Below are 26,906 nucleotides of genomic sequence, written 5' to 3'. Positions count from 1 at the left end.
CACCTGTGGAAGAGAGAAAAGTTACCGCATCGCAGGATTAATAACATAAAACTCATCTTTCCCCCCATTTTTCCCCCCTCTTCGCCCCCCATATTCGCCCCACCACTTTGTTTCAAATGTTCTTTTTTAATAACCCGCTTATTCCAGTTTTTCTTCCACAATAAACGTCCACGCCTCATCCGCCGTCTCAAAGTAGTGGTGCCTCCCTCGATATGTGACCCACAGTCTTGCCGGTTGCAGCATTCCAAATTTTATCTTCTTTTTGTGAAGCACCGCCTTGGCCCGATTAAAGCTCGCCCTCCTTCTCGCCACCTCCGCACTCCAGTCTTGATATACGCGGATCACCGCGTTCTCCCATTTACTGCTCCGAGTTTTCTTTGCCCATCTAAGGACCATCTCTCTGTCCTTAAAACGGAGGAATCTCACCACTATGGCTCTAGGAATTTCTCCTGCTCTCGGTCCTCGCGCCATCACTCGGTATGCTCCCTCCACCTCCAACGGACCCGCCGGGGCCTCCGCTCCCATTAACGAGTGCAGCATCGTGCTCACATATGCCCCGACGTCTGCTCCTTCTGCACCTTCAGGAAGACCAAGAATCCTTAAATTATTCCTCCTCGCGTTATTCTCCAGCACCTCCAGTCTTTCCACACATCGTTTCTGATGTCCTCCTGCGTCTCCGTCTTCACCACCAGGCCCTGTATATCGTCCTCATTCTCGGCAGCCTTTGCCTTCACGACCCGAAGCTCCCGCTCCTGGGTCTTTTGCTCATCCTTTAGCCCTTCGATCGCCTCTAATATCGGGGCCAACAGCTCCTTCTTCATCTCCTTTTTAAGTTCTTCCACGCAACATTTCAAAAACTCTTGTTGTTCAGGGCCCCATGTTAAACTGCCACCTTCCGTCGCCATCTTGGTTCTTGCTTGCCTTCCTTGCCGCTGCTCTAAAGGATCCACCGCAATCCGGCCACTTTCCTCTCCTTTTTCCATCCGTTTCCAGGGGGGATTCCCTTCTGGTTTACCGCACAGTGCTTCTAGCCGTTAAAATTGCCGTTGGGGCTCTTATTAAGAGCCCAAAAGTCCGTTCCACCGGGAGCTGCCGAAACGTGCGACTTAGCTGGTCATCGCCGCACCCGGAAGTCCTCCCCAATTGGATTTATTGATAACTACCTAGCATTTCTGGTCCCTAATTTAGGATTTTCCCACAAGTGGAAACATCTACAACACTGCTGCTCTACACTGTCCCCATCAAACACTCCCAGGACAGGTACAGCACGGGGTTAGATACAGAGTAAAGCTCCCTCTACACTGTCCCCATCAAACACTCCCAGGACAGGTACAGCACAGGGTTAAATACAGAGTAAAGCTCCCTCTACACTGTCCCCATCAAACACTCCCAGGACAGGTACAGCACAGGGTTAGATACAGAGTAAAGCTCCCTCTACACTGTCCCCATCAAACACTCCCAGGACAGGTACAGCACAGGGTTAGATACAGAGTAAAGCTCCCTCTACACTGTCCCCATCAAACACTCCCAGGACAGGTACAGCACAGGGTTAGATACAGAGTAAAGCTCCCTCTACACTGTCCCCATCAAACACTCCCAGGACAGGTACAGCACGGGGTTAGATACAGAGTAAAGCTCCCTCTATACTGTCCCCATCAAACACTCCCAGGACAGGTACAGCACAGGGTTAGATAAATTGGTCCATTGTACATTAATTTAATTCTCAGACCATTATCTCTGGATTACTACACGACAATATTATTGCTCACCTCTTTAACCCTGCTGCAACTGAACACATTAATAACAGTTATGCTGTTAATCTAATAGGACTGAAAGCCCTGTCACCATGTACTTACACAGTCAATGCCACGAGACAGTGAACAGGGTTAGGGTTCCAAGCGATGCTCCTCACTATTCCTTCCACTTCAATGGTTCTCATGCACCGACCTGTGGACACCTCCCAAAACCTAATCGTGCAGTCATCTGAGCCTGTGGGAAGGGGTCAGAGAATCATTAGGCTGGAGAATCAGAATGCCGGCACAGTGACACTGGTCAACACTGCTGCCTCACAGCTCCAAGGACTCGGGTTCAATTCTGGCCACGGGTGACTTTCTCTCCGTGTCTGCGTGGGATTCCTCCCGGATGCTCCGGTTTCCTCCCACAGTCCAAAGACGTGCAGGTTAGGTGGATTGGCCGTGATAAATTGCCCCTTAGTGTCCAAAATGTTAGGTGGGGTTATTGGGTTAAGGGGGCTGGGTGGGAATCTGACCCGAGGTAGGATGTCCTTTCAGAGGGTCGGTGAAGACTCGATGGGCTGAATGGGCTCCTTCTGCACTGAAGGGATTTCGATGATTTTTTCAAAGGGCTTATATCGGGTGTTTAATCGTTAATTTGTATTTTCCCTTTTAAATCTCTTTGGGAATTCAGATCAGAGGGGATCGAGGCGAGGGCAGTTGCATGCTCCTCCTGTAGGATGTGGGTGGTGAGGGACACCACTGGTGTCCCCACTGACTACACCTGCGGGAAGTGCACCAACTCCAGCTCCTCGGAGACTGCATTAGGGAACTGGAGCTGGAGCTGCATCAACTTCGCATCATAAGGGAGGCAGAGGGGGTGATAGAGTGAGTTACAGGGAGGTAGCCACACCCAAGGTTCAGGACAAGAGTAGCTGGGTTACAGTCAGGGGAAGGAAAACAAACAGGCAGACAGTGCAGGGATTCCCTGTGGCCATTCCCCTTCAAAGCAAGTACACCATTTCGGAAGCTTTTGGGTGGGGGATACCTACCAGGAGAAGGCCCTAGCGGCCAGGTCTCTGGCACTGAGCCTGGCTCTGTGGCTCAGAAGGGAAGGGGGGGGGGGGGGGAATAGAAAAGCGATAGTGATAGGAGACTCAATGGTTAGGGGAACAGATAGGAGATACTGTGGTCGCAAACGAGACTCCCGGAAGGTATGTTGCCTACCGGGTGCCAGGGTCAGGGATGTCTCAGATCGAGTGTACAGGATTCTTTTTTTAAATACCCAATTCATTTTTTCCAATTATGGGGCAATTTAGTTTGGCCAATCCACCTAGCCTGCACATCTTTGGGTTGTGAGGGCGAAACCCACGCAGACACGGGGAGAATGTGCAAACTAAACACTGTCATGTGAGAGTACCTTTAAGAAATGGGTGTTTAAGAAATGTACCTTTAAGAAATGGGTGTTTATCAGTGATGTCAGAGTGTGGGTGGAGCTGGGCTGTCTGTCAGTTTTTTTACTTTTGTTTTAGGCTGTTTGCTGCAGGGTGTGTTTTAGTTTCGTTTTCAGTGTTGGAGCTGAAGCCAGACAAAGCAAAGAACAAAGAAATGTACAGCCCGGGAACAGGCCCTTCGGCCCTCCAAGCCCGTGCCGACCATGCTGCCCGACTAAACTACAATCTTCTACACTTCCTGGGTCCGTATCCCTCTATTCCCATCCTATTCATGTATTTGTCAAGATGCCCCTTAAATGTCACTATCGTCCCTGCTTCCACTGCCTCCTCTGGCAGCGAGTTCCAGGCACCCACTACACTCTGCATAAAAAACTTGCCTCGTACATCTACTCTAAACCTTGCCCCTCTCACCTTAAACCTATGTCCCCTAGTAATTGACCCCTCTACCCCGGGGAAAAGCCTGACTATCCACTCTGTCTATGCCCCTCATAATTTTGTAGACCTCTATCAGGTCACCCCTCAACCTCCTTCGTTCCAGTGAGAACAAACCGAGTTTATTCAACCGCTCCTCATAGCTAATGCCCTCCATACCAGGCAACATTCTGGTAAATCTCTTCTGCACCCTCTCTAAAGCCTCCACATCCTTCTGGTAGTGTGGCGACCAGAATTGAACACTATACTCCAAGTGTGGCCTAACTAAGGTTCTATACAGCTGCAACATGACTTGCCAATTCTTATACTCAATGCCCTGGCCAATGAAGGCAAGCAAGCCGTATGCCTTCTTGACTACCTTCTCCACCTGTGTTGCCCCTTTCAGTGACCTGTGGACATGTACTCCTAGATCTCTCTGACTTTCAATACTCTTGAGGGTTCTACCATTCACTGTATATTCCCTACCTGCATTAGACCTTCCAAAATGCATTACCTCACATTTGTCCGGATTAAACTCCATCTGCCATCTCTCCGCCCAAGTCTCCAAACAATCTAAATCCTGCTGTATCCTCTGACAGTCTTCATCGCTATCCGCAATTCCACCAACCTTTGTGTCGTCTGCAAACTTACTAATCAGACCAGTTACATTTTCCTCCAAATCATTTATATATACTACAAACAGCAACGGTCCCAGCACTGATCCCTGTGGAACACCACTGGTCACAGCCCTCCAATTAGAAAAGCATCCTTCCATTGCTGCTACTCTGCCTTCTATGACCTAGCCAGTTCTGTATCCACCTTGCCAGCTCACCCCTGATCCCGTGTGACTTCACCTTTTGTACTAGTCTACCATGAGGGACCTTGTCAAAGGCCTTACTGAAGTCCATATAGACAACATCCACTGCCCTACCTGCATCAATCATCTTTGTGACCTCCTCGAAAAACTCTATCAAGTTAGTGAGACACGACCTCCCCTTCACAAAACCATGCTGCCTCTCACTAATACGTCCATTTGCTTCCAAATGGGAGTAGATCCTGTCTCGAAGAATTCTCTCCAGTAATTTCCCTACCACTGAAGTAAGGCTCACCGGCCTGTAGTTCCCTGGATTATCCTTGCTACCCTTCTTAAACAGAGGAACAACATTGGCTATTCTCCAGTCCTCCGGGACATCACCTGAAGACAGTGAGGATCCAAAGATTTCTGTCAAGGCCTCAGCAATTTCCTCTCCAGCCTCCTTCAGTATTCTGGGGTAGATCCCATTAGGCCCTGGGGTCTTATCTACCTTAATATTTTTCAAGATGCCCAACACCTCGTCTTTTTGGATCTCAATGTGACCCAGGCTATCTACACACCCTTCTCCAGACTCAACATCTACCAATTTCTTCTCTTTGGTGAATACTGATGCAAAGTATTCATTTAGTACCTCACCCATTTCCTCGGGCTCCACACATAGATTCCCTTGCCTGGGTGCACTGTTGATCTCTCTGCCATGAAAAGACTGTCTCTTGAGCATTTGGTGAATTCAGAATTATAAATGTTCTCAGTAGTGAATGTAAACCTGATGTGCTTCTGTTAAAAGGGGTTTCTTTGGTCTTCTGGATGTTGTTTGGGAAGTTATTAAGGATTATTTAGTGTTGTATTCTTTGGGGGTTGTATTTGAATTAATGGTTGCTAAGATGTTCACTGTTTTAAAAAGGTTAACTTGAGTTCATAGAATAAACATTGTTTTGCTTTAAAAAATACTTTTCCATTTCTGCTGTACCACACCTGTAGAGTGGGCCGTGTGCTCCCAATACCACAATCTATTAAAAGTTGTGGGTCAGGTGAACTCCATGATACACATTGGGGTTCTCTAAACCCTGGCCCATAACAACACGGACAGTGACCCAGAGCCGGGATCGAACCTGGGACCTCGGCGCCATGAGGCAGCAGGGCTAACCCACTGCGCCACCGTGCTGCCCTGTCCACAGGATTCTTAAGGGGGAGGGGGAGCAACTAGAAGTCGTGGTGCACATTGGCACCAACGACATAGCTAAGAAAACGGATGAGGATCTAAAGAGTGATTTTAGGGAGTTAGGTTGGAAGCTAAAGAGCAGGAGAAGCAGAGTATTAATCTCAGGATTGCTACTGGTGCCACGTGCAAGTGAGGCAAGGAACAGAGAGGGAGTGCAGCTGAACACGTGGCTACAGGGCTGGTGTAGGAGAGAAGGCTTCAGATATGTAGATCATTGGGATACCTTCTGGGCAAGGTGGGACCTATACATGAAGGACGGGTTGCACTTAACTGAAGGGGCACCAATATCCTGGGCGGGAGGTTTGCTAGAGCTCTTTGGGAGGGTTTAAACTAGTTTGGCAGGGGGATGGGAACAGAGCTATGGATCAGAGGATAGGGTAGCTGTTGAACAGGCAAAAATAGTATGCAGCGAGTCTGTGAGGAAGGATAGACAGTTGATGGAGCAAAGTTGCACTCAGTGGAATGGGTTAAAGTGTGTCTGTTTCAATGCAAGGAGTGTCAGGAATAAAGGAGATGAACTTAGAGCATGGATCAGTATTTGGAACTACGATGTTGTGGCCATTCCGGACACATGGATTTCACAGGGGCAGGAATGGCTGTTAGATGTTTTAAGAAGAATAGGGAGGGAGGTAAAAGAGGAGGGGGAGTGGCACTGTTAATAAGGTAGTGCACCACAGCTGCAGAAAAGGAGGTAGTTGAGGGGGGTTTGTCTACTGAGTCAGTATGGGTGGAAGTCAAACAAGAACGGAGCAGTCACTTTATTGTGAGTTTTCTATAGACCCCCCAATAGCAGCAGAGAGATAGAGGAACAGATTGGGCGGCAGATCTTGGAAAGGTGCAGAAATAACAGAGTTGTTGCCATGGGTAACTTCAACTTCCCTAATGTTGACTGGAACCTCCTTCGTGCAAATGGTTTGGATGGAGCAGATTTTGTCAGGTGTGTACAGGAAGGATTCCTGACTCAATATATAGATAGGCCAAGTAGGGGGGAGGCCATATTGGACCTGGTGCTTGGCAACGGACCAGGCCAGGTGTCAGATGTCTCGGTGGGAGAGCATTTCGGTGACAGTGACCACAACTCCTTGACCTTTACCATAGTCCTGGAGGGGGATAGGAACAGACAGTACGGGAAGGTATTTAATTGGGGAGGGGGAAATTATTCTGCTATTAGACGGGAGCTGAGGAGCATAAAGTGGGAACAGTTGTTCTCAGGGAAATGCACAACAGTAATGTGGGGGTTGTTTAAGGAGCACTTGCTGCGAGTGCTGAATAGTTTTGTCCCACTGAGACGAGGAAGGAATGGAAAGGTGAAGGAGCCTTGGATGACATGAGAAGTGGAGCTTCTAGTCAAGAGGAAGGAGGAAGCTTACGTAAGGTTGAGGAAGCAAGGATCTGACTCGGCTCCAGAGGGTTACAAGGTAGCCAGGAAGGAACTTAAAAATGGACTTAGGAGCGCTAGAAGGGGGCATGAAAAAGCCCTGGCGGGAAGGATTAGGGAAAACCCCAAGGCATTCTACACGTATGTGAGAAATAAGAGGATGATCAGAGTGAGAGTAGGGCCGATCAGGGATAGTGGAGGGAACTTGTGCCTAGAGTCTGAGGAGGTTGGGGAGGCCCTAAACTAGAGAGGGTGACCTGGTTGCCCATAAGAACAGTGTGAACCAGATTAATAGACTCAAATAGGTTGATATTAAGAAGGAGGATGTCCTGGAAATTCTGAAAAACATCAGGGTAGATAAGTCCCCTGGATCAAGGTTATTACGGGAAGCGAGGGAGGAGATTGCTGCGCCGTTGGCAATGATATTTGCGTTCTCACTCGCCACTGGAGTAGTACCGGATGATTGGAGGGAGGCGAATGTTGTTCCCCTGTTCAAGAAAGGGAATAGGGAAATCCCTGGGAATTACAGACCCATCAGTCTTACGTCTGTGGTGAGCAAAATATTGGAAAGGATTCTGAGAGATAGGATTTATGATTATTTAGAAAAACATAGATTGATTAAAGATAGTCAGCATGGCTTTGTGAGGGGCAGGTCAGGCCTCACAAGCCTCATTGAATTCTTTGAGGATGTGACGAGACACATTGTTGAAGGTTGGGCAGTGGATGTGGTGTATATGGATTTCAGTAAGGCATTTGATAAGGTTCCCCATGGTAGGCTCAAGTTAGGGGGCATTGGATACAGGGAAATTTGGCTGTCTGAAATACAGCGAGTGATAGTGGATGGAAAGTATTCCACCTGGAGGTTGGTGACCAGTGGTGTCCTGCAGGGATCTGTTGTGGGACCTCTGCTATTTGTGGTTTTTATAAATGCCTTGGATGAGGAAGTGGGTGGGTTAGTAAGTTTGCTGATGATCAATTACTAGGGGGCATAGGTTTAAGGTGCAAGGGGCAAGGTTTAGAGTAGATGTACGAGGCAAGTTTTTTTACACAGAGGGTGGTGGGTGCCTGGAACTCGCTGTCGGAGGAGGTGGTGGAAGCAGGGACGATAGTGACATTTAAGGGGCATCTTGACAAATACATGAATAGGATGGGAATAGAGGGATACGGACCCAGGAAGCGTAGAAGATTTTAGTTTAGACAGACAGCATGGTCGGCACGGGCTTGGAGGGCCGAAGGGCCTGATCCTGTGCTGTACTTTTCTTTGTTCTTTCTTTCAACTCCACTTCAAAACCAATAAATCAGCCGTAATGTGCTTTGGGAAATTAAAGTTCATGAAAAGGTGTGACATTAATGTGTCAACATGATAACGGTCACTGCACCAAAGGAATGGTTAACAGACGCAGTGACCCAACATATGGTACTGCGTAAAGTCACACACAATATGACCATTTGTCACACACAGCTGCACAGATTCCTCAGCATTTTATAAACACGTTTGTCAAATGAAATCAATTGACGTATGCAAATACTTATTGTAAATGTAATGCAATATAGTGTGCAATCAAATCAATATAATTTACATATTGAGTCTGCAATTTCATCAGGTTAATTACATTTCATGGAGAGAAATTTTGCCTCGACAGTGCCGTGCTTTATAAATTTGCATTGATAACAAGGTGAGCACAAAGTGGTCCCGAATTTTAGATTTGGCTCACACCATCTTGTGCTCTTGTGGCGATGATGGTGTAGTGATGGCAGTGGGTTGGCAATCCACAGGCCCAGGCTAACACTCTGGGGGCACGGGTTCAAATCCCACCACAATTAATAAATCTGGAATTGAAAGCGAATCTCAATAATGGTGACCACAAAACTATCATTGCTTAGAATGATAGAATTTACCGCGGGGAGGGAGGCTTGGCCCTTCCGAACTTTATTTACTACTGGGCGGCTAATATTTCAATGGTTAGGAAGTGGGTAGTGGGAGGGGTAGGTGTAGGAGCGGCTAGAGGCGGCATCTTGTATGGGCATGAGTCTGTAGGCTCTGTTAACAGCACCTCTGCCGTTCTCACCGGCTTGGTACTCCACAAGCCCAGTGGTAGTGGCAGCCCCGATGGTTTGGGGGCAATGGAAGCAGCAGATGAAACTGGAGGGGGCGTAGGTGTGGTCCCGATCTGCGACAATCACCAGTTCACTCCGAGGGGGCTGGATGAGGACTTGAGGTGGCAGCGGGCAGGGATTGAGAGGTTTGGGGATCTCTTCATTGAGGAGGGGTTCCCGAGCCTGGAGGAGGAGTTTGAGTTACTGGGTGGGAACGGATTTCGGTACGTACAGGTATGGGACTTTGTCCGAAGGCAGGTTCCAAGCTTCCGTCGCCTCCCTCTAAGAGGACTGCAGGATAAGGTGATGTCTAAAACAGGGGTTGGGAAGAGAGGGGGGGTCTCGGAAATATATAAGGAATTGTTGGAGTGGAAAGGGGTCCCAATCGGGAGTTGGAAATTGGGCTATGGGAAAAGGCTCTGAAAAGAGTAAATGCATCCTCGTCATGTGCCAGGCTTAACCTGATCCAGTTCAAGGTGGTCCACAGGGCTCATGAGACTGTGGCCCGGATGAGTAGGGTTTTTGAGGAAGTGGAGGACAGGTGTGGTCAGTTGGGGGTGGGGGGCGGTGGCCTGCAAATCATGTACATTTGTTTTGGGCGTGTCCGAGGCCGAGGGGATTTTGGCAGGGATTTTCAGATGTCGGAAGATCCGGGAGGACCGGGGGGACGGGGCCCACGGACACGGACTGGGGGGGAGACGACGTTTTGGCCTTTGCCTCCCTGGTGGCCCGGAGATGGATTTTGCTGGACAGAGGGACTTGGAGCCTCCAAGGTCGGGGGTGTGGGTCTGTGACATGGCAGGTTCCTTAGGCTAGAAAAGATTACGTTCGCCTTCAGGGGTTCAATACAGGGGTTTGCTCGGAGGTGGCAGCCATTCATCGACTTCTTCAAGGAAAACTGACCGTCAGCAGGAGGGGGGGCGGGGGGCATGGCAGTGAAGAATAGGGGAGGGGAATCTAAGGTATGGGTAGTTAGGAGTTAGGGCGAGAAGGGGGGGGGGGGAAGTTGGGTGTGTTACTGTGGGGTTTTTGCGTGTGTTGGACCGCTCTGTTATTTAGAATGTTAATATGTTGAAATATTGAAATGATAAATGCCTCAATAAAATATTTTCTTTAAAAAAAAATCATAAAATTTACAGTTTGGCCCATCGAGTCTGCACTGGCCCTCGTTGTAAAAACCCCATCAGGGTCCCTAATGTCCTTGAGGGAAGGAAATCTGCCGTCCTTACCTGGTCTGGTCTACATGTGACTCCAGACCCACAGCAATGTGTTTGACTCTTAACTGCCTCTCTGAAATGGCTGAGCAAGTCACTCGATTCAAGGGCAATTAGGGATGGGCAATAAATACTGTCCTTGCCAGTGACGTCCACATCCCAGGAGAGAATTTTAAAAAGTTAGGTCGGTTCTGATCCTGGTCTCCTATTGCTCACTGCAGGAATGGAGTCAGCCCCAGGCAAGCAGGCCACAGGCCAAATGTTGACATATGTTTGGGAGTGGATCCGGTAGTACCCCCACCTCTCCAAGTTGATGCAATGAGATTAAAACCCTTAAATTTACAGTAAATAATTAATGGAAGATAAAATTAACACGGAACGAGTGAACTGCTCTCTTTACTTTATCTTCTGACTGTATGGGGGAGACGTGCACTGTTACAATCGGAGTTCATTCTGCAGCTAGACACAAACACACGATGCTGGGGAGCTGTGAAGTAACTCGATTACCTCAGTGCAGGATGATTTCAGCGGCTGGAAAGCTGCTGCTCAGAGTAGAGCGGCCACAGAAATGTTCCAGCTTCCCTTTTAACACATTTACTTCCCATTTCATTTGTTGTTTTAAGAGGGCTAACAACCAGAGACCAAAGATGTAATGTGGAGAAGAAAGGAGTGTGTTGTTACCTGAGGCCAGCCACTGCCCGCTGGGAGACACGCTGATACACCGCACCAAGTTTGTGTGCCCCTTGTAAACCTGTAAAACAGAGAGGGCAAGGCGTGAGAGGGCAAGGCGTGAGAGAAACAGGGCCCCGAGGGGAAACAGGGCCCCGAGGGGAAACAGGGCCCCGAGGGGAAACAGGGCCCCGAGGGGAAACAGGGCCCCGAGGGGAAACAGGGCCCCGAGGGGAAACAGGGCCCCGAGGGGAAACAGGGCGCGAGGGGAAACAGGGCGCGAGGGGAAACAGGGCGCGAGGGGAAACAGGGCGCGAGGGGAAACAGGGCGCGAGGGGAAACAGGGCGCGAGGGAAAGAGGGCGCGAGGGAAAGAGGGCGCGAGGGAAACAGGGCGCGAGGGAAAGAGGGCGCGAGGGAAACAGGGCGCGAGGGGAAACAGGGCGCGAGGGGAAACAGGGCGCGAGGGGAAACAGGGCGCGAGGGGAAACAGGGCGCGAGGGGAAACAGGGCGCGAGGGGAAACAGGGCGCGAGGGGAAACAGGGCGCGAGGGGAAACTGGGCGCGAGGGGAAACTGGGCGCGAGGGGAAACTGGGCGCGAGGGAAAAAAGGGCGCGAGGGAAAAAAGGGCGCGAGGGGAAACAGGGCGCGAGGGGAAACAGGGCGCGAGGGGAAACAGGGCGCGAGGGGAAACAGGGCGCGAGGGGAAACAGGGCGCGAGGGGAAACAGGGCGCGAGGGGAAACAGGGCGCGAGGGAAAGAGGGCGCGAGGGAAAGAGGGCGCGAGGGAAAGAGGGCGCGAGGGAAAGAGGGCGCGAGGGAAACAGGGCGCGAGGGAAACAGGGCGCGAGGGAAACAGGGCGCGAGGGAAAGAGGGCGCGAGAGAAACAGGGCGAGAGAGATACAGAGCGAGAGAGCAACAGGGCCTGAGAGAGAAACAGGGCGAGAGAGAAACAGGGCGAGAGAGAAACAGGGCGAGAGAGAAACAGGGCGAGAGAGAAACAGGGCGAGAGAGAAACAGGGCGAGAGAGAAACAGGGCGAGAGAGAAACAGGGCGAGAGAGAAACAGGGCGTGAGAGAAACAGGGCGTGAGAGAAACAGGGCGTGAGAGAAACTTCTCAGGTTTTATCCTCCTAGATGCAGCAGAGATTGAAGAGGCAATGCAGGAGAGGCAGGAGGGAGAGAGGGTCGCAGGGACAGGAGGGAGAGAGAGTCGCAGGGGCAGGAGGGAGGGAGGGCTGCAGCGTTGGAGGGGTGGGAGTGAGGGAGGGCTGTAGGGGCAGGATTGAGGGAGCGTCACAGAGGCAGGAGCGAGCAAGGGAGGGCCGCAGGGGGAGGAGCGAGGGAGGGCCGCAGGGGGAGGAGCGAGGGAGGGCCGCAGGGGGAGGAGCGAGGGAGGGCCACAGGGGGAGGAGCGAGGGAGGGCCACAGGGGGAGGAGCGAGGGAGGGCCGCAGGGGGAGGAGCGAGGGAGGGCCGCTGGGGGAGGAGCGAGGGAGGGCCGCAGGGGGAGGAGCGAGGGAGGGCCGCAGGGGGAGGAGCGAGGAAGGGCCGCAGGGGGAGGAGCGAGGGAGGGCCGCAGGGGGAGGAGCGAGGGAGGGCCGCAGGGGGAGGAGCGAGGGAGGGCCACAGGGGGAGGAGCGAGGGAGGGCCTCAGTGTCGGATGGTCAGGAATGAGGGAGGGCTGCAGGGGCAGGAGTGATGGCCACAGGGGCAGGAGTGAAGGAGGGAGGCCCGCAGGAGCGAGTGAAAGAGGGCCACAGCATCGGAGGGCCGCAGCGCGTAGGGGCAGTTGCGAGGGAGGGCTGTAAGGACAGGAGCGAGGGAGGGCTGCAAGGACAGGAGCAAGGGATGGCCGCAGGGGCAGGAGCGAGGGCTGGCTGCAGGGGCTGGAGCGAGGGAGGGTCGCAGGAGCAATGGAGGGTCACAGCGCGGAAGGGCAGGAGCGAGGGAGGGCCGCAGTGTCGGAGGGGCAGGAGTGAGGGAGGGTTGCAGGGGCAGCAGTGAAGGAGGTCTGCAGGGCAGGAGCGAGGAAGGGTCGCTGGAGCAGGAGGGAGGGTCACAGGGGCAGGAGTGAGGGAGAATGGCAGCGTCGGAGGGGCAGGAGTGAAGGAGGGCGGCAGCATCGAAGGGGCAGGAGCGAGGGAGGGTGGCAGCGTCGAAGGGGTAGAAGCGAGGGAGGGCAGCAGCGTTCAAGGGGCAGGAGGGAGGGTCGCAGCGTCGGAGGGGCAGGAGCGAGGGAAGAGCAGGAGCGAGGGAGGGGCAGGTGCGAGGGAGGGGCAGGAGCGAGGGAGGGGCAGGTGCGAGGGAGGGGCAGGTGCGAGGGAGGGGCAGGTGCGAGGGAGGGGCAGGAGCGAGGGAGGGTCGCTGTATTGGAGGGGCAGGAGTGAGGGAGGGTCGCAGCGTTGGAGGGGCAGGAGCGAGGGAAGGGCAAGAGCGAGGGAGGGGCAGGAGCCAGGGAGGGTCGCAGTATTGGAGGGGCAGGAGCGAAGGAGGGCCGCAGCATTGGACGGTAGAAGCGAGGGAGAGGCAGGAGCGAGAGAGGGGCAGGACCGAGAGAGGGGCAGGAGCGAGAGAGGGGCAGGAGCGAGAGAGGGGCAGGAGCGAGAGAGGGGCAGGAGCGAGGGAGGGCGGCAGCGTCGAAGGGGTAGAAGCGAGGGAGGGCGGCAGCGTTCAAGGGGCAGGAGTGTGAGGGAGGGTCGCAGCGTCGGAGGGGCAGGAGCGAGGGAAGGGCAGGAGCGAGGGAGGGGCAGGAGCGAGGGAGGGTCGCAGTATTGGAGGGGCAGGAGCGAGGGAGGGTCGCAGCGTCGGAGGGGCAGGAGCGAGGGAAGGGCAGGAGCGAGGGAGGGGCAGGAGCGAGAGAGGGGCAGGAGCGAGGGAGGGGCAGGAGCGAGGGAGGGGCAGGAGCGAGGGAGGGTCGCAGTATTGGAGGGGCAGGAGCGAGGGAGGGTCGCAGCGTCGGAGGGGCAGGAGCGAGGGAAGGGCAGGAGCGAGGGAGGGGCAGGAGCGAGGGAGGGGCAGGAGCAAGGGAGGGTCGCAGTATTGGAGGGGCAGGAGCGAGGGAGGGTCGCAGCGTCGGAGGGGCAGGAGCGAGGGAAGGGCAGGAGCGAGGGAGGGGCAGGAGCGAGGGAGGGTCGCAGTATTGGAGGGGCAGGAGCGAGGGAGGGCCGTAGCATTGGACGGGCAGAAGCGAGGGAGAGGCAGGAGCGAGAGAGGGGCAGGAGCGAGAGAGGGGCAGGAGCGAGAGAGGGGCAGGAGCGAGGGAGGGTCGCAGCGTCTGAGGGGCAGGAGTGAGGGAGGGGCGCAGCATCGTAGACCTTGCTGACCATCACAACTGGCCTTCAGCCACCTGTAATGGAGCGACCTGCTGGGCCACTGCAGTTAGGGGTCAGAGTCACATTGGAAAACAGGAGCAGGAACTGGTCTTTCGGCCCATTGCTGTGGGTCTCGAGTCAGATGTAGACCAGAGTGGGTAAGGATGGCAGATTTCCTTCCCAAAATAAACCAGCTGGATTTCACAACAATTGGTGATGGTTTCCTGGTCACCATTTCTGAGACTAGCTTTATTTTCCAGATTTATTAATTGAATTTAAATTCCACCAGCTGCCGTGGTGGGATTTGAACTCCCGTGCCCAGAGCATTAGCCTGGGCCTCTCGATTACTAGCCCAGTGACGTTACCACTTGTGTTGTTCTATTCGTCTTCCCAATTCTTTTTTTGAACTCTCCTAATTTCTTATGAGTTTCTCCACCATCTATGTACATAAATGGGCCTCTCCCTGACTCCCATTGTTTTCTTATTTCTATATTCATCAATGTAGACCTACTAGTATTTAGTTTGTTCTTTCCTTTTCGCGGAATATACTTTTCCTGAGCACTGTTGAAAACCATAGATGTTTCCCATAGATTTTCTACATCCTTGCTGGTCAATATGGTCGCCCATTTCATTTTGCAAAAGTTCTGTTGTCATTGCACCAACATCAGCTTTTAACTCATCTCATTCGCTGCCATCATTCTAAAAGTGCATTATGTATTATGGTCACTATTGGCTAGATGCGCCACTAATTTTACTTCTCTTATCGGCTCTAGTTCAGTCCCCATTAAATCCAATAGTGAATCATCCCCTGTTGAGCTTTTTACACATGGGGTTAAAAAGGAGCCGTGTGCAATAGGGCAGCACGGTAGCTCAGTGGTTAGCACTGTGGCTTCACAGCGCCAGGGTCCCAGGTTCGATTCCTCGCTGGGTCACTGTCTGTGCGGAGTCTGCACGTTCTCCCCGTGTCTGCGTGGGTCTCCTCCGGGTGCTCCGGTTTCCTCCCACAATCCAAAGATGTGCAGATTATTAATAATAATAATAATTGCTTATTGTCACAAGTAGGCTTCAATGAAGTTACTGTGAAAAGCCCCTAGTCGCCACATTCCGGTGCCTGTTCGGGGAGGCTGGTACGGGAATTGAACCCGCGCCGCTGGCATTGTTCTGCATTACAAGCCAGCTGTTTAGCCCACTGTGCTAAACCAGCCAACCAGGTGAATTGGCCATGATAAATTGCCCTGAGTGACCATAAAAGATTAGGAGGGGTTATTGGGCTACGGGGATAGGGTGCAGACTCGATGGGCCGAATGGCCTCCTTCTGCACTGTATGTTCTATGCACATTGTTGGAACCCCATTCCTTTATCACCACTATCTACCTCTTCTGAGCAGTTGAAATCTCTTATGAATATTATTCCTGTTTTAAAGTCAATTTCCCAATTTGCATTTTCCATCCTCCACCTCCCGTCCTCTATGATGTGGTCTGTAGACAGCACACACAATAGGGGTCTTTTCTCTCTAACCATAATGATTCTATTTGTATCTTGCCGACAGCGGTGGCCCTATTTTCTACTGCTATCGTGTTAACCCGAATAAATACAGCAACACCACTTCCTGAATAAGCTGCACCCTGCAGTGTTTAATTCCCTGTCCTGAGACTTTGTAGCCAGGCCTCGGTAATCCCTGGGAGCATTGCATACAATTAGGCAAACTCTGTAGCTAACGTTTCTGAAAGGAGGGTTGCCAAATTAGTTCTGGAATGAATCTAAAAATTCCAGCTCATGGAGCCACACAGTTCCAAATTAAGAATGATGTGAGTGCATATACTAATTCCAAGCCCGAAAATAAAACAACAGCTTGTGTTTGTAGAGCACCGTTCACATAAAAATCCCATAAGGTGTGTCTACTCTGGAACATAGACTGCAGTGTGCACAAAATTCAATTAAATGTTGAATCAAAACTCTAGTATGTAAAATGTGAGGAATGTACGCAAGGTTCCACACAGGGCACAAGAGTGTATGACCGGAATATATTCCAGTAATGACCAATTGAACCATTATCCTGGGAGTAGCCAGCAACATGTTTCCATCTGAACCAATCACATTAGAAGTGGAGATGCCAGTGATCCATCCACACATGTATTGTAGGAGAAAGGAGAAACATACCCAACACCGGGTGGGCTGTCAGACACCACAGATATAGAGAAGCGGACATACTTTTATTCCTTCATGGGAAGTGAGCGTCACGGTCTTGGCCAGTAGTTATTGCCCATCCCTAATTGCCCTTGGGAAGGTAGTGATCAGGCTCTGCAATCCGTGTGATGCAAGTGCACCCATGCTGTTGCAAGGCAGGCAGTTCCAGGATTTCAACCCAGCGACAGAGAAGGAACGGTGATTATATTGCCACATCAGGGTGTGGCGCTTGGAGGGGAACTTGCAGGTGGTGGTATTGCCATGTGTCTGCTGCCCTTGAACTTCAAGGTGGTGGAGGTTGGGAGTTTGGAAGGTGTTGTCTAAGGAGTCTTGGTGAGTTCCTACAGTGCATCTTGTAGATGGCATGTACGGCTGCCATTGTGACCTGCACCCGTTCCCATTAACAGATGGCTGCTGAATCCCACCAGGTAACCACCATTGCTCACAACCAGCATTAAGTGAGTGCACACACACAGAACCTTCTATATAGAGAATGTTCCAGTGCACGGTCAAAGGGCTTCCATGTGGATGGTACTCACCAGTGCCTGAGTGGTTGGAAATGGCTGCAGATCCTTTGGTTTGGGAAGGTTTGGTATCAGGTCTTCTGGGTCCACATTCACCTGGAGCAAAGCAAACAAAGTAAACTAACCGCTGTAGCAGCAAGCGGAAGACTGTCACGATCACAGTTGGTGTTATAACTGGACAGCAAGATGACAGAATGGAACCCTGGCTCAAAAGACCGATATAAACCGTGGAGGAAGTGTCACAGAGCTGTTAATTAATTAAACATTAAACAATTGGACTATGATACAATACTCCTTTACTTCCCCTTAGCTTCATAATTACACAGGTTTTAGGAATAATACAGATTACAAAGTACATCTTAATCTACAATGGTCTAATGAACACCCACAAAGTCCCTTTTAAGCACACAGATGACTATGGTAAGATGCACACCTCTCTGAACCCAAGTGAACGTCTGTGGATTTCTCCTCAAAATCACAGAAACATAGAAAATAGAAGCAGGAGGCCATTCGGCCCTCGAGCCTGCTCCGCCATTCATTATGATCATGGCTGATCGTCATGTTCAATACCCTGATCCCGCCTCCCGCCATATCCCATGATCCCTTTAGCCCCAAGAGCGATATCTAATTCCTTCTTGAAATGACACAACGTTTTGGCCTCAACTACTTTCTGTGGGAGTGAATTCCACAGATTCACCGCTCTCTGGGTGAAGAAATCTCTCCTCACCTCGGTCCTAAAAGGTTTACCCCTTATCCTCAAACTATGACTTTGGTTCTGGGCTCCCCCCACCATCGGGAACATTCTTTCTGAATCCACCCTTCTAATCCTGGTAGAATTTTATAAGTTTCTATGAGATCCCCTCTCTCTTCTAAACTCCAATGAATATAATCCTAACCGACTTAGTCTCTCCTCATATGACAGTCCCACCACCCCGGGAATCAGTCTGGTAAACCCTCGCTGCACTCCCTCCATATCAAGACTATCCTTCCTCAGATAAGGACACCAAAACTGCCCACAATACTCCAGGTGTGGCCTCACCAACGCCCTATACAACTGCAGCAAAATATCTCTATTGCTACTCAAATCCTCTCGCTATGAAGGCCAACATACCATTTGCCTTCTTTACGGCCGGCTGTACCTGCGCGCTTACTTTCAGCGACTGAAGGTCTTGCTGAGTATCCTCCCAGATGATTCTTATACCACGAGCCACTGTGTCTCGCAAAACTCCGACTTCCACATCCGTGATTTCAAATTCCATTTTCAAAAGTCACACTTCAAATCTTGTAAAATATGCTTTGCCTCCGCTGCTTCCATCAAGGTTTTGCTTTCAGATTTTACACCTCTCCCTTCAGGTTTCCTTTGTCTTAAAGGCTTTACACAAACTTCGAGGTCCAGCCACCGATTTCCACAATTATTTCAAATAATGCTTCCAAAACTAGTAATTTCTCACAAACTGAAGCACTACAGCAGATATCTTTCTGGCCTCTCATGATCCAATACCTGGTGAGTACCATCCAACTGACTTTACTGAACAGTAATCTGTTCTGGTTCCCAGTTTCCTCTGTTCTGTTAACTCCAGACTTCTTGGAAACTTCTCTTCATTTCTCGAGTCTCTAGAACTAGCTGGACTTCAGATTACCGGCATCTGTTCCCTTAACCATTATTTCATAGTATGGCTTTTCTTCTAGCAAGGCTGAGAAGGATGTTCCCTCTTTATCTTTCTAAAACCAACTGCTTCGAGCAGAGCTGCCTTCTCTCTCATTATCTATCTACAACTGCAATCAAATTAGTGAAAGTAAAACTTAAAAAGTTTCTCTACCTTAAGTCCCCAATTGCTAAGCAATCACGGCTGGTTTATTTACTCTTCACACCGTAGCCTTCTCCAAGCACAATCGAACCACAGCTGGAGTTGAAACCAGCCCCCACACATACAAACACCTCTGTCCAGCATGAATCCAACTATAGGTTTTACAGTTCCAGGCACAGAAATCTTAAATTAAACACACTTAAAACTATACCTTATTTCCTTTTTACAAATACTAATATAAATCTCTTAAAACTACCTTTACCTTCCTAACAAGACTCAGCAAAATAATTCACGGACAAGCAAAGCTAAAAGAAATCATACAATAAAAGCTCTGAAGAAGGGTCATAGATCATAGAATTTTACAGTGCAGAAGGAGGCCATTCGGCCATCGAGTCTGCAACGGCTCTTGGAAAGAGCACCCTACCCAAGGTCCACACCTCCACCCTATCCCCATAACCCAGTAACCCCACCCAACACTAAGGGCAATTTTGGACACTATGGGCAATTTGGCATGGCCAATCCACCTAACCTGCACATCTTTGGACTGTGGGAGGAAACCGGAGCACCCGGAGAAAACCCACGCACACACGTGGAGGATGTGCAGACTCCGCACAGACAGTGACCCAAGCCGGAATCGAACCTGGGACCCTGGAGCTGTGAAGCAATTGTGCTATCCACAATGCTACCGTGCTGCCCACTAAAACGGTCATACGGTCGCGAAACGTTAACTCTGCTTCTCTCTTCACAGATACTGCCAGACCTGCTGAGTTCATCCAGCATTTTGTGCTTTCATTACAAAAGAATTCATGATCCCTATACGAAAAACATTCCACATCAATAAATCTCCTTATAGATCTGAGGGAATGCTCCTCTGTCGGAGGTGTTGTCTTTAACACTGGCTTTGGCTCTTCCCTCAGCTAATATGAAAGATCTTACAGTATTTAAAGTGGAGTTGGATGTTCTCCTGGTGTCCTGGCCAACATTCCAGAACAACTACCCAATAGATTAACCGGCCATTTACCCAACTGCTGTGTGTGGAAGCCGTGCTGCGAATGCCGACACAACACTGGGCACACTTCAAGAGTAATTCACTGTATAAGAAATTCACTGTATAAGATAAGAGGACTATACATAAACGCAAGATTTTGAAAACAATGGACCCATCAAGAAAACATGCACCAGAGCAGCGCAAGGTCAGTTTATTGTCTCCCCTCCGCCTCCCCCCTCCGTGCCCTGGAATAAAACTGTGAACCTACCCTCATCTTCCTTTGCCGTGGACACAGATAGAGGTCGAGGCAGCGTTCAAAGCGTTCGTGGATGAAGCGTGAAAATGCAGGCACGGCACGCAAAGATGTGAATTTCTGTGGGAGGAAGTTTAATTTCCGTTCCTCGGGCTCCTGCTGTTCCCAGGCCAGTCTCTGCAAAAGACAAACATCAAGCAAGCTACATTAGACCAGGTGGAATAAGGGAGCCAGTGAAGTGAAGCATGTACGTTCCTGTTTCTGGGTCAATGCACACATACGATTAGGGCAGTTGGTAATCACATCCAGAGGTGCAAGAGAACAGTAACAGTGTTAGGAGGGACCAGCGAGAAGAAATGCCGCGATCATCCAGGGCTCCTTGCCCTCCGAGAGAGGCACTGTTCACCGGGGACCCTCCAGAGCAGCAATATTTAAACTGAATGCAGGGCCACGTACAGCAATACAACCCTGGAAACTAATCACTGCTGCGGTTTCGTGTTTGCTGCTTTGTTCTCTTTGAATTTTATGGATCTAGAGGTTTGGAAAGGGCTCTCTTTACAACTGTTGCAATGTTATTGGATAAATGCTTTGTCAAAACAAATTCCGCTGCATCGGTAGTTTGAGGTATATGGGAATGAACAGGCATAGGACAGGTAGTGCTCCCATACCCCACGCCATCTCGTGACTCCATGGTACATGGCAGGGAAGTTAACAATGACAAAAGGGGGATCTGTTCTCGTGGTGACAGGAATCGATTGTTCAGCCCATCCAGCGCATCCCTCCCACCACTAATGTTAAAAATACTAGACCAGTAATCCGAGTTCCAATCTCACTAACACAGGATGAGAATCAAAATGGCAAAAGCTGGTGATTGGGAAGCTGGCACAAGACAGGGTGAAAGGTGCCATGGTTGGAAAAACCCAATTGGTCCAATATCTGGGGCTGGTTTAGCACACTGAGCTAAATCGCTGGCTTTTAAAGCAGGCCAAGGCAGGCCAGCAGCACGGTTCGATTCCTGTACCAGCCTCCCCGAACAGGCACCGGGATGTGGCGACTAGGGGCTTTTCACAGTAACTTCATTGAAGCCTACTTGTGACAATAAGCGATTTTTATTCATTCATATTTTTGAACAGGAAATGGATTCTGACAACCCTAACCCAGAAACCATTTCAGCTTCTGATGGCTTTCTGTGAAGAGCTGGCTGGCCCTTTCATCAATGTGAACTCACCATCCCTTGTTGAGCAAGAACATAAAACAAACAGGAGCTGGAGAGGTCCATTTGGCCCCTCGAGCCTGCTCACTAAAATCATGGCTCAGCATCTAGCTCAACTCCGCCTTTCTGCATTATCCCTTAGTACCCAGAAATCTAGCGATCGCTGTCTTGAACACATTCAATGACTGAGCAGCGCACACAGCTTTAGAGAACGCCCAAGATTCACAACCCAGCACATGAAATGAAATGAAAAATGAAATGAAAATCGCTTATTGTCACGAGTAGGCTTCAAATGAAGTTACTGTGAAAAGCTCCTAGTCGCCACATTCCGGTGCCTGTTCAGGGAGGCTGGTACGGGAATTGAACCATGCTGCTGGCCTGCCTTGGTCTGCTTTAAAAGCCAGCGATTTAGCCCCGTGCTAAACCAGCCCTAATAAATTCCTACCCATCCGTTTTAAATGGCCAACCCCTTATTCTGAGCAGGACTTGGAAGCGTTCAGGACTTCCCTATCTCACTCAGTATCCCAGATTTAAAGTCTCCTTTCAAAAGCCAAAAGGCATATTTTTTTTAAACCATGCCTTATGTTGCTGACACTATTGACCAAACTCATTGCTGCTCTTTGCAGCCATTCTGGGACTCAGCTCCTTCCCTTGTGGCCCAATGACGAGCATCGATGGTGTGCCCCGACCAAAGCAAAGCATCGCTCCTCACTTAAAGACAAACCTGGGCAAGGAAAGGTCAGACCGACCACACCACTGTGCCCCATTTGATGAAAATGCATCACTAAACCTTCACAATGATCAAACCTCAGGATCATAGACAGCAAAAATGCAGCAAGAGAAAGGACTTTACCAAAGGACGAAAATATTCTGCATATAATCTCACTCACAATTCGGACAAGCTCAGACATTTCTCTAATTATTCCTTCATGGGATGTGGGTGGTGCTGGCTGGGCCAGCGTTTTCTGTCCATCCCGAATTGTCCAGGATAAGGTGATGGAGAGCTGCCTCCAAGCTAATGGGGCTGAAGGTAGACAAGTCTCCTGGACCTGATGGAATGCATCCCAGAGTGCTAAAAGAGATGGCTAGGGAAATTGCAAATGCACTAGTGATAATTTCCCAAAATTCACTAGATTCTGGGGTGGTCCCGGCGGATTGGAAATTAGCAAACGTGACACCACTGTTTAAGAAAGGAGGTAGGCAGAAAGCGGGCAATTATAGGCCAGTGATCTTAACTTAGGAAGTAGGGAAGATGCTGGAATCTATCATCAAGGAAGAAATAGCGAGGCATCTGGATGGAAATTGTCCCATTGGGCAGACGCAGCATGGGTTCATAAAGGGCAGGTCGTGCCGAACTAATTTAGTGGAATTTTATGAGGACATTAACAGTGCGGTAGATAACAGGGAGCCAATGGATGTGGTATATCTGGATTTCCAGAAAGCCTTTGACAAGGTGCCACACAAAAGGTTGCTGCATAAGATAAAGATGCATGGCATTAAGGGAAAAGTAGTAGCATGGATAGAGGATTGGTTAATTAATAGAAATCAAAGAGTGGGGATTAATGGGTGTTTCTCTGGTTGGCAATCAGTAGCTAGTGGTGCCCCTCAGGGCTCAGTGTTGGGCCCACAACTGTTCACAATTTACATAGATGATTTGGAGTTGGGGACCAAGGGCAATGTGTCCAAGTTTGCAGACGACACTAAGATAAGTGGTAAAGCAAAAAGTGCAGAGGATACTGGAAGTCTGCAGAGGGATTTGGATAGGCTAAATGAATGGGCTAGGGTCTGGCAGATGGAATACAATGTTGACAAATGTGAGGTTATCCATTTTGGTAGGAATAACAGCAAAAGGGATTATTATTTAAATGATAAAATATTAAAACATGCTGCTGTGCAGAGAGACCTGGGTGTGCTAGCGCATGAGTCGCAAAAAGTTGGTTTTCAGGTGCAACAGGTGATTAAGAAGGCAATGGAATTGTGTCCTTCATTGCTAGAGGGATGGAGTTTAAGACTAGGGAGGTTCTGCTGCAATTGTATAAGGTGTTAGTGAGGCCACACCTGGAATATTGTGTTCAGTTTTGGTCTCCTTACTTGGGAAAGGACATACTGGCACTGGAGGGTGTGCAGAGGAGATTCACTAGGTTAATCCCAGAGCTGAAGGGGTTGGATTACGAGGAGACGTTGAGTAGACTGGGACTGTACTCGTTGGAATTTAGAAGGATGAGGGGGGATCTCAAGGAAACATATAAGATTATGAAGGGAATAGATAGGATAGATGCGGGCAGGTTGTTTCCACTGGCGGGTGAAAGCAGAACTAGGGGGCACAGCCTCAAAATAAGGGGAAGTAGATTTAGGACTGAGTTTAGGAGGAACTTCTTCACCCAAAGGGTTGTGAATCTATGGAATTCCTTGCCCAGTGAAGCAGTAGAGGCTCCTTCATTAAATGTTTTTAAGATAAAGATAGATAGTTTTTTGAAGAATAAAGGGATTAAGGGTTATGGTGTTCGGGCCGGAAAGTGGAGCTGAGTCCACAAAAGATCAGCCATGATCTAATTGAATGGTGGAGCAGGCTCGAGGGGCTAGATGGCCTACTCCTGCTCCTAGTTCTTATGTTCTTAAACCGCTGCAGTCCATGAGTGTATGTACATGTGCTGTTAGGGGGAAGAGTTCCGGGATATTGACCCAATGACAATGAAGGATCGCCGATATCAGGATGGTGAGCGACTTGGATGGGAACTTCCTGGTGGTGGTGTTCCCATGTGTGCAACCCTTGTCCTTTTATATGGTAACAGTCATGATTTGGAAGGTGCTGGTATGGTAAAGATTATGGATTTGGAAGGTGCTGGTATGGTAAAGGTTATGGATTTGGAAGGTGCTGGTATGGTACCGGTCATGGATTTGGAAGGTGCTGGTATGGTAACGGTCATGGATTTGGAAGGTGCTGGTATGGTAAAGGTTATGGATTTGGAAGGTGCTGGTATGGTAAAGGTTATGGATTTGGAAGGTGCTGGTATGGTAAAGGTTATGGATTTGGAAGGTGCTGGTATGGTAAAGATTATGGATTTGGAAGGTGCTGGTATGGTAAAGGTTATGGATTTGGAAGGTGCTGGTATGGTAACGGTCATGGATTTGGAAGGTGCTGGTATGGTAAAGGTTATGGATTTGGAAGGTGCTGGTATGGTAAAGATTATGGATTTGGAAGGTGCTGGTATGGTAACGGTCATGGATTTGGAAGGTACTGGTATGGTAAAGATTATGGATTTGGAAGGTGCTGGTATGGTACCGGTCATGGATTTGGAAGGTGCTGGTATGGTAAAGGTTATGGATTTGGAAGGTGCTGGTATGGTAAAGGTTATGGATTTGGAAGGTGCTGGTATGGTAAAGGTTATGGATTTGGAAGGTGCTGGTATGGTAAAGGTTATGGATTTGGAAGGTGCTGGTATGGTAAAGGTTATGGATTTGGAAGGTGCTGGTATGGTAATGGTCATGGATTTGGAAGGTGCTGGTATGGTAAAGGTTATGGATTTGGAAGGTGCTGGTATGGTAAAGGTTATGGATTTGGAAGGTGCTGGTATGGTAAAGGTTATGGATTTGGAAGGTGCTGGTATGGTAAAGGTTATGGATTTGGAAGGTGCTGGTATGGTAAAGGTTATGGATTTGGAAGGTGCTGGTATGGTAATGGTCATGGATTTGGAAAGTGCTGGTATGGTAAAGGTCATGGATTTGGAAGGTGCTGGTATGGTAAAGGTTATGGATTTGGAAGGTGCTGGTATGGTAACGGTCATGGATTTGGAAGGTGCTGGTATGGGAACGGTCATGGATTTGGAAGGTGCTGGTATGGTAAAGGTCATGGATTTGGAAGGTGCTGGTATGGTAAAGGTCATGGATTTGGAAGGTGCTGGTATGGTAACGGTCATGGATTTGGAAGGTGCTGGTATGGTCAAGGTCATGGATTTGGAAGGTGCTGGTATGGTAAAGGTTATGGATTTGGAAGGTGCTGGTATGGTAATGGTCATGGATTTGGAAGGTGCTGGTATGGTAAAGGTTATGGATTTGGAAGGTGCTGGTATGGTAAAGGTCATGCATTTGGAAGGTGCTGGTATGGTAAAGGTTATGGATTTGGAAGGTGCTGGTATGGTAAAGGTTATGGATTTGGAAGGTGCTGGTATGGTAAAGGTTATGGATTTGGAAGGTGCTGGTATGGTACCGGTCATGGATTTGGAAGGTGCTGGTATGGTCAAGGTCATGGATTTGGAAGGTGCTGGTATGGTAACGGTCATGGATTTGGAAGGTGCTGGTATGGTAACGGTCATGGATTTGGAAAGTGCTGGTATGGTAACGGTCATGGATTTGGAAGGTGCTGGTATGGTAACGGTCATGGATTTGGAAGGTGCTGGTATGGTAAAGGTTATGGATTTGGAAGGTGCTGGTATGGTAAAGGTCATGGATTTGGAAGGTGCTGGTATGGTAATGGTCATGAATTTGGAAGGTGCTGGTATGGTAAAGGTTATGGATTTGGAAGGTGCTGGTATGGTAACGGTCATGGATTTGGAAGGTGCTGGTATGGTACCGGTCATGGATTTGGAAGGTGCTGGTATGGTAATGGTCATGGATTTGGAAAGTGCTGGTATGGTAAAGGTCATGGATTTGGAAGGTGCTGGTATGGTAACGGTCATGGATTTGGAAGGTGCTGGTATGGTAATGGTCATGGATTTGGAAGGTGCTGGTATGGTAACGGTCATGGATTTGGAAGGTGCTGGTATGGTAATGGTCATGGATTTGGAAGGTGCTGGTATGGTACCGGTCATGGATTTGGAAGGTGCTGGTATGGTAACGGTTATGGATTTGGAAGGTGCTGGTATGGTAAAGGTTATGGATTTGGAAAGTGCTGGTATGGTAATGGTCATGGATTTGGAAAGTGCTGGTATGGTAAAGGTTATGGATTTGGAAAGTGCTGGTATGGTAAAGGTCATGGATTTGGAAGGTGCTGGTATGGTAAAGGTTATGGATTTGGAAGGTGCTGGTATGGTACCGGTCATGGATTTGGAAGGTGCTGGTATGGTACCGGTCATGGATTTGGAAGGTGCTGGTATGGTAACGGTCATGGATTTGGAAGGTGCTGGTATGGTAAAGGTCATGGATTTGGAAGGTGCTGGTATGGTACCGGTCATGGATTTGGAAGGTGCTGGTATGGTACCGGTCATGGATTTGGAAGGTGCTGGTATGGTACCGGTCATGGATTTGGAAGGTGCTGGTATGGTAAAGGTCATGGATTTGGAAGGTGCTGGTATGGTAAAGGTCATGCATTTGGAAGGTGCTGGTATGGTAAAGGTTATGGATTTGGAAGGTGCTGGTATGGTAAAGGTTATGGATTTGGAAAGTGCTGGTATGGTAACGGTCATGGATTTGGAAGGTGCTGGTATGGTACCGGTCATGGATTTGGAAGGTGCTGGTATGGTAAAGGTTATGGATTTGGAAGGTGCTGGTATGGTACCGGTCATGGATTTGGAAGGTGCTGGTATGGTAAAGGTTATGGATTTGGAAGGTGCTGGTATGGTACCGGTCATGGATTTGGAAGGTGCTGGTATGGTAACGGTCATGGATTTGGAATGTGCTGGTATGGTAAAG

General features: G+C 49.5%; 1 protein-coding gene across 2 annotated transcripts in view; it reads right to left on the bottom strand.

Moving 5' to 3' along the window:
* bop1 (BOP1 ribosomal biogenesis factor) overlaps nt 1-26,906 on the bottom strand; it is a 256,999-nt gene that overhangs the window by 18,960 nt on the left and 211,133 nt on the right. For both annotated transcript variants that reach the window (XM_072507966.1, XM_072507965.1), the window contains exons 8-11: nt 20,081-20,242; nt 17,032-17,112; nt 11,005-11,074; nt 1,857-1,989 (exon numbers count right to left, since the gene is read on the bottom strand). In XM_072507966.1, coding sequence (XP_072364067.1) covers nt 1,857-1,989; nt 11,005-11,074; nt 17,032-17,112; nt 20,081-20,242 — 446 coding nt within the window. The remainder of the gene's footprint in view (nt 1-1,856; nt 1,990-11,004; nt 11,075-17,031; nt 17,113-20,080; nt 20,243-26,906) is intronic.

This window comes from Scyliorhinus torazame, chromosome 6 (assembly GCF_047496885.1).
Source record: "Scyliorhinus torazame isolate Kashiwa2021f chromosome 6, sScyTor2.1, whole genome shotgun sequence".
NCBI classification, from domain to species: domain Eukaryota; kingdom Metazoa; phylum Chordata; class Chondrichthyes; order Carcharhiniformes; family Scyliorhinidae; genus Scyliorhinus; species Scyliorhinus torazame.
Note: the sequence above shows the minus strand (reverse complement) of the source record. Positions and strands in the feature narration are given on the sequence as shown.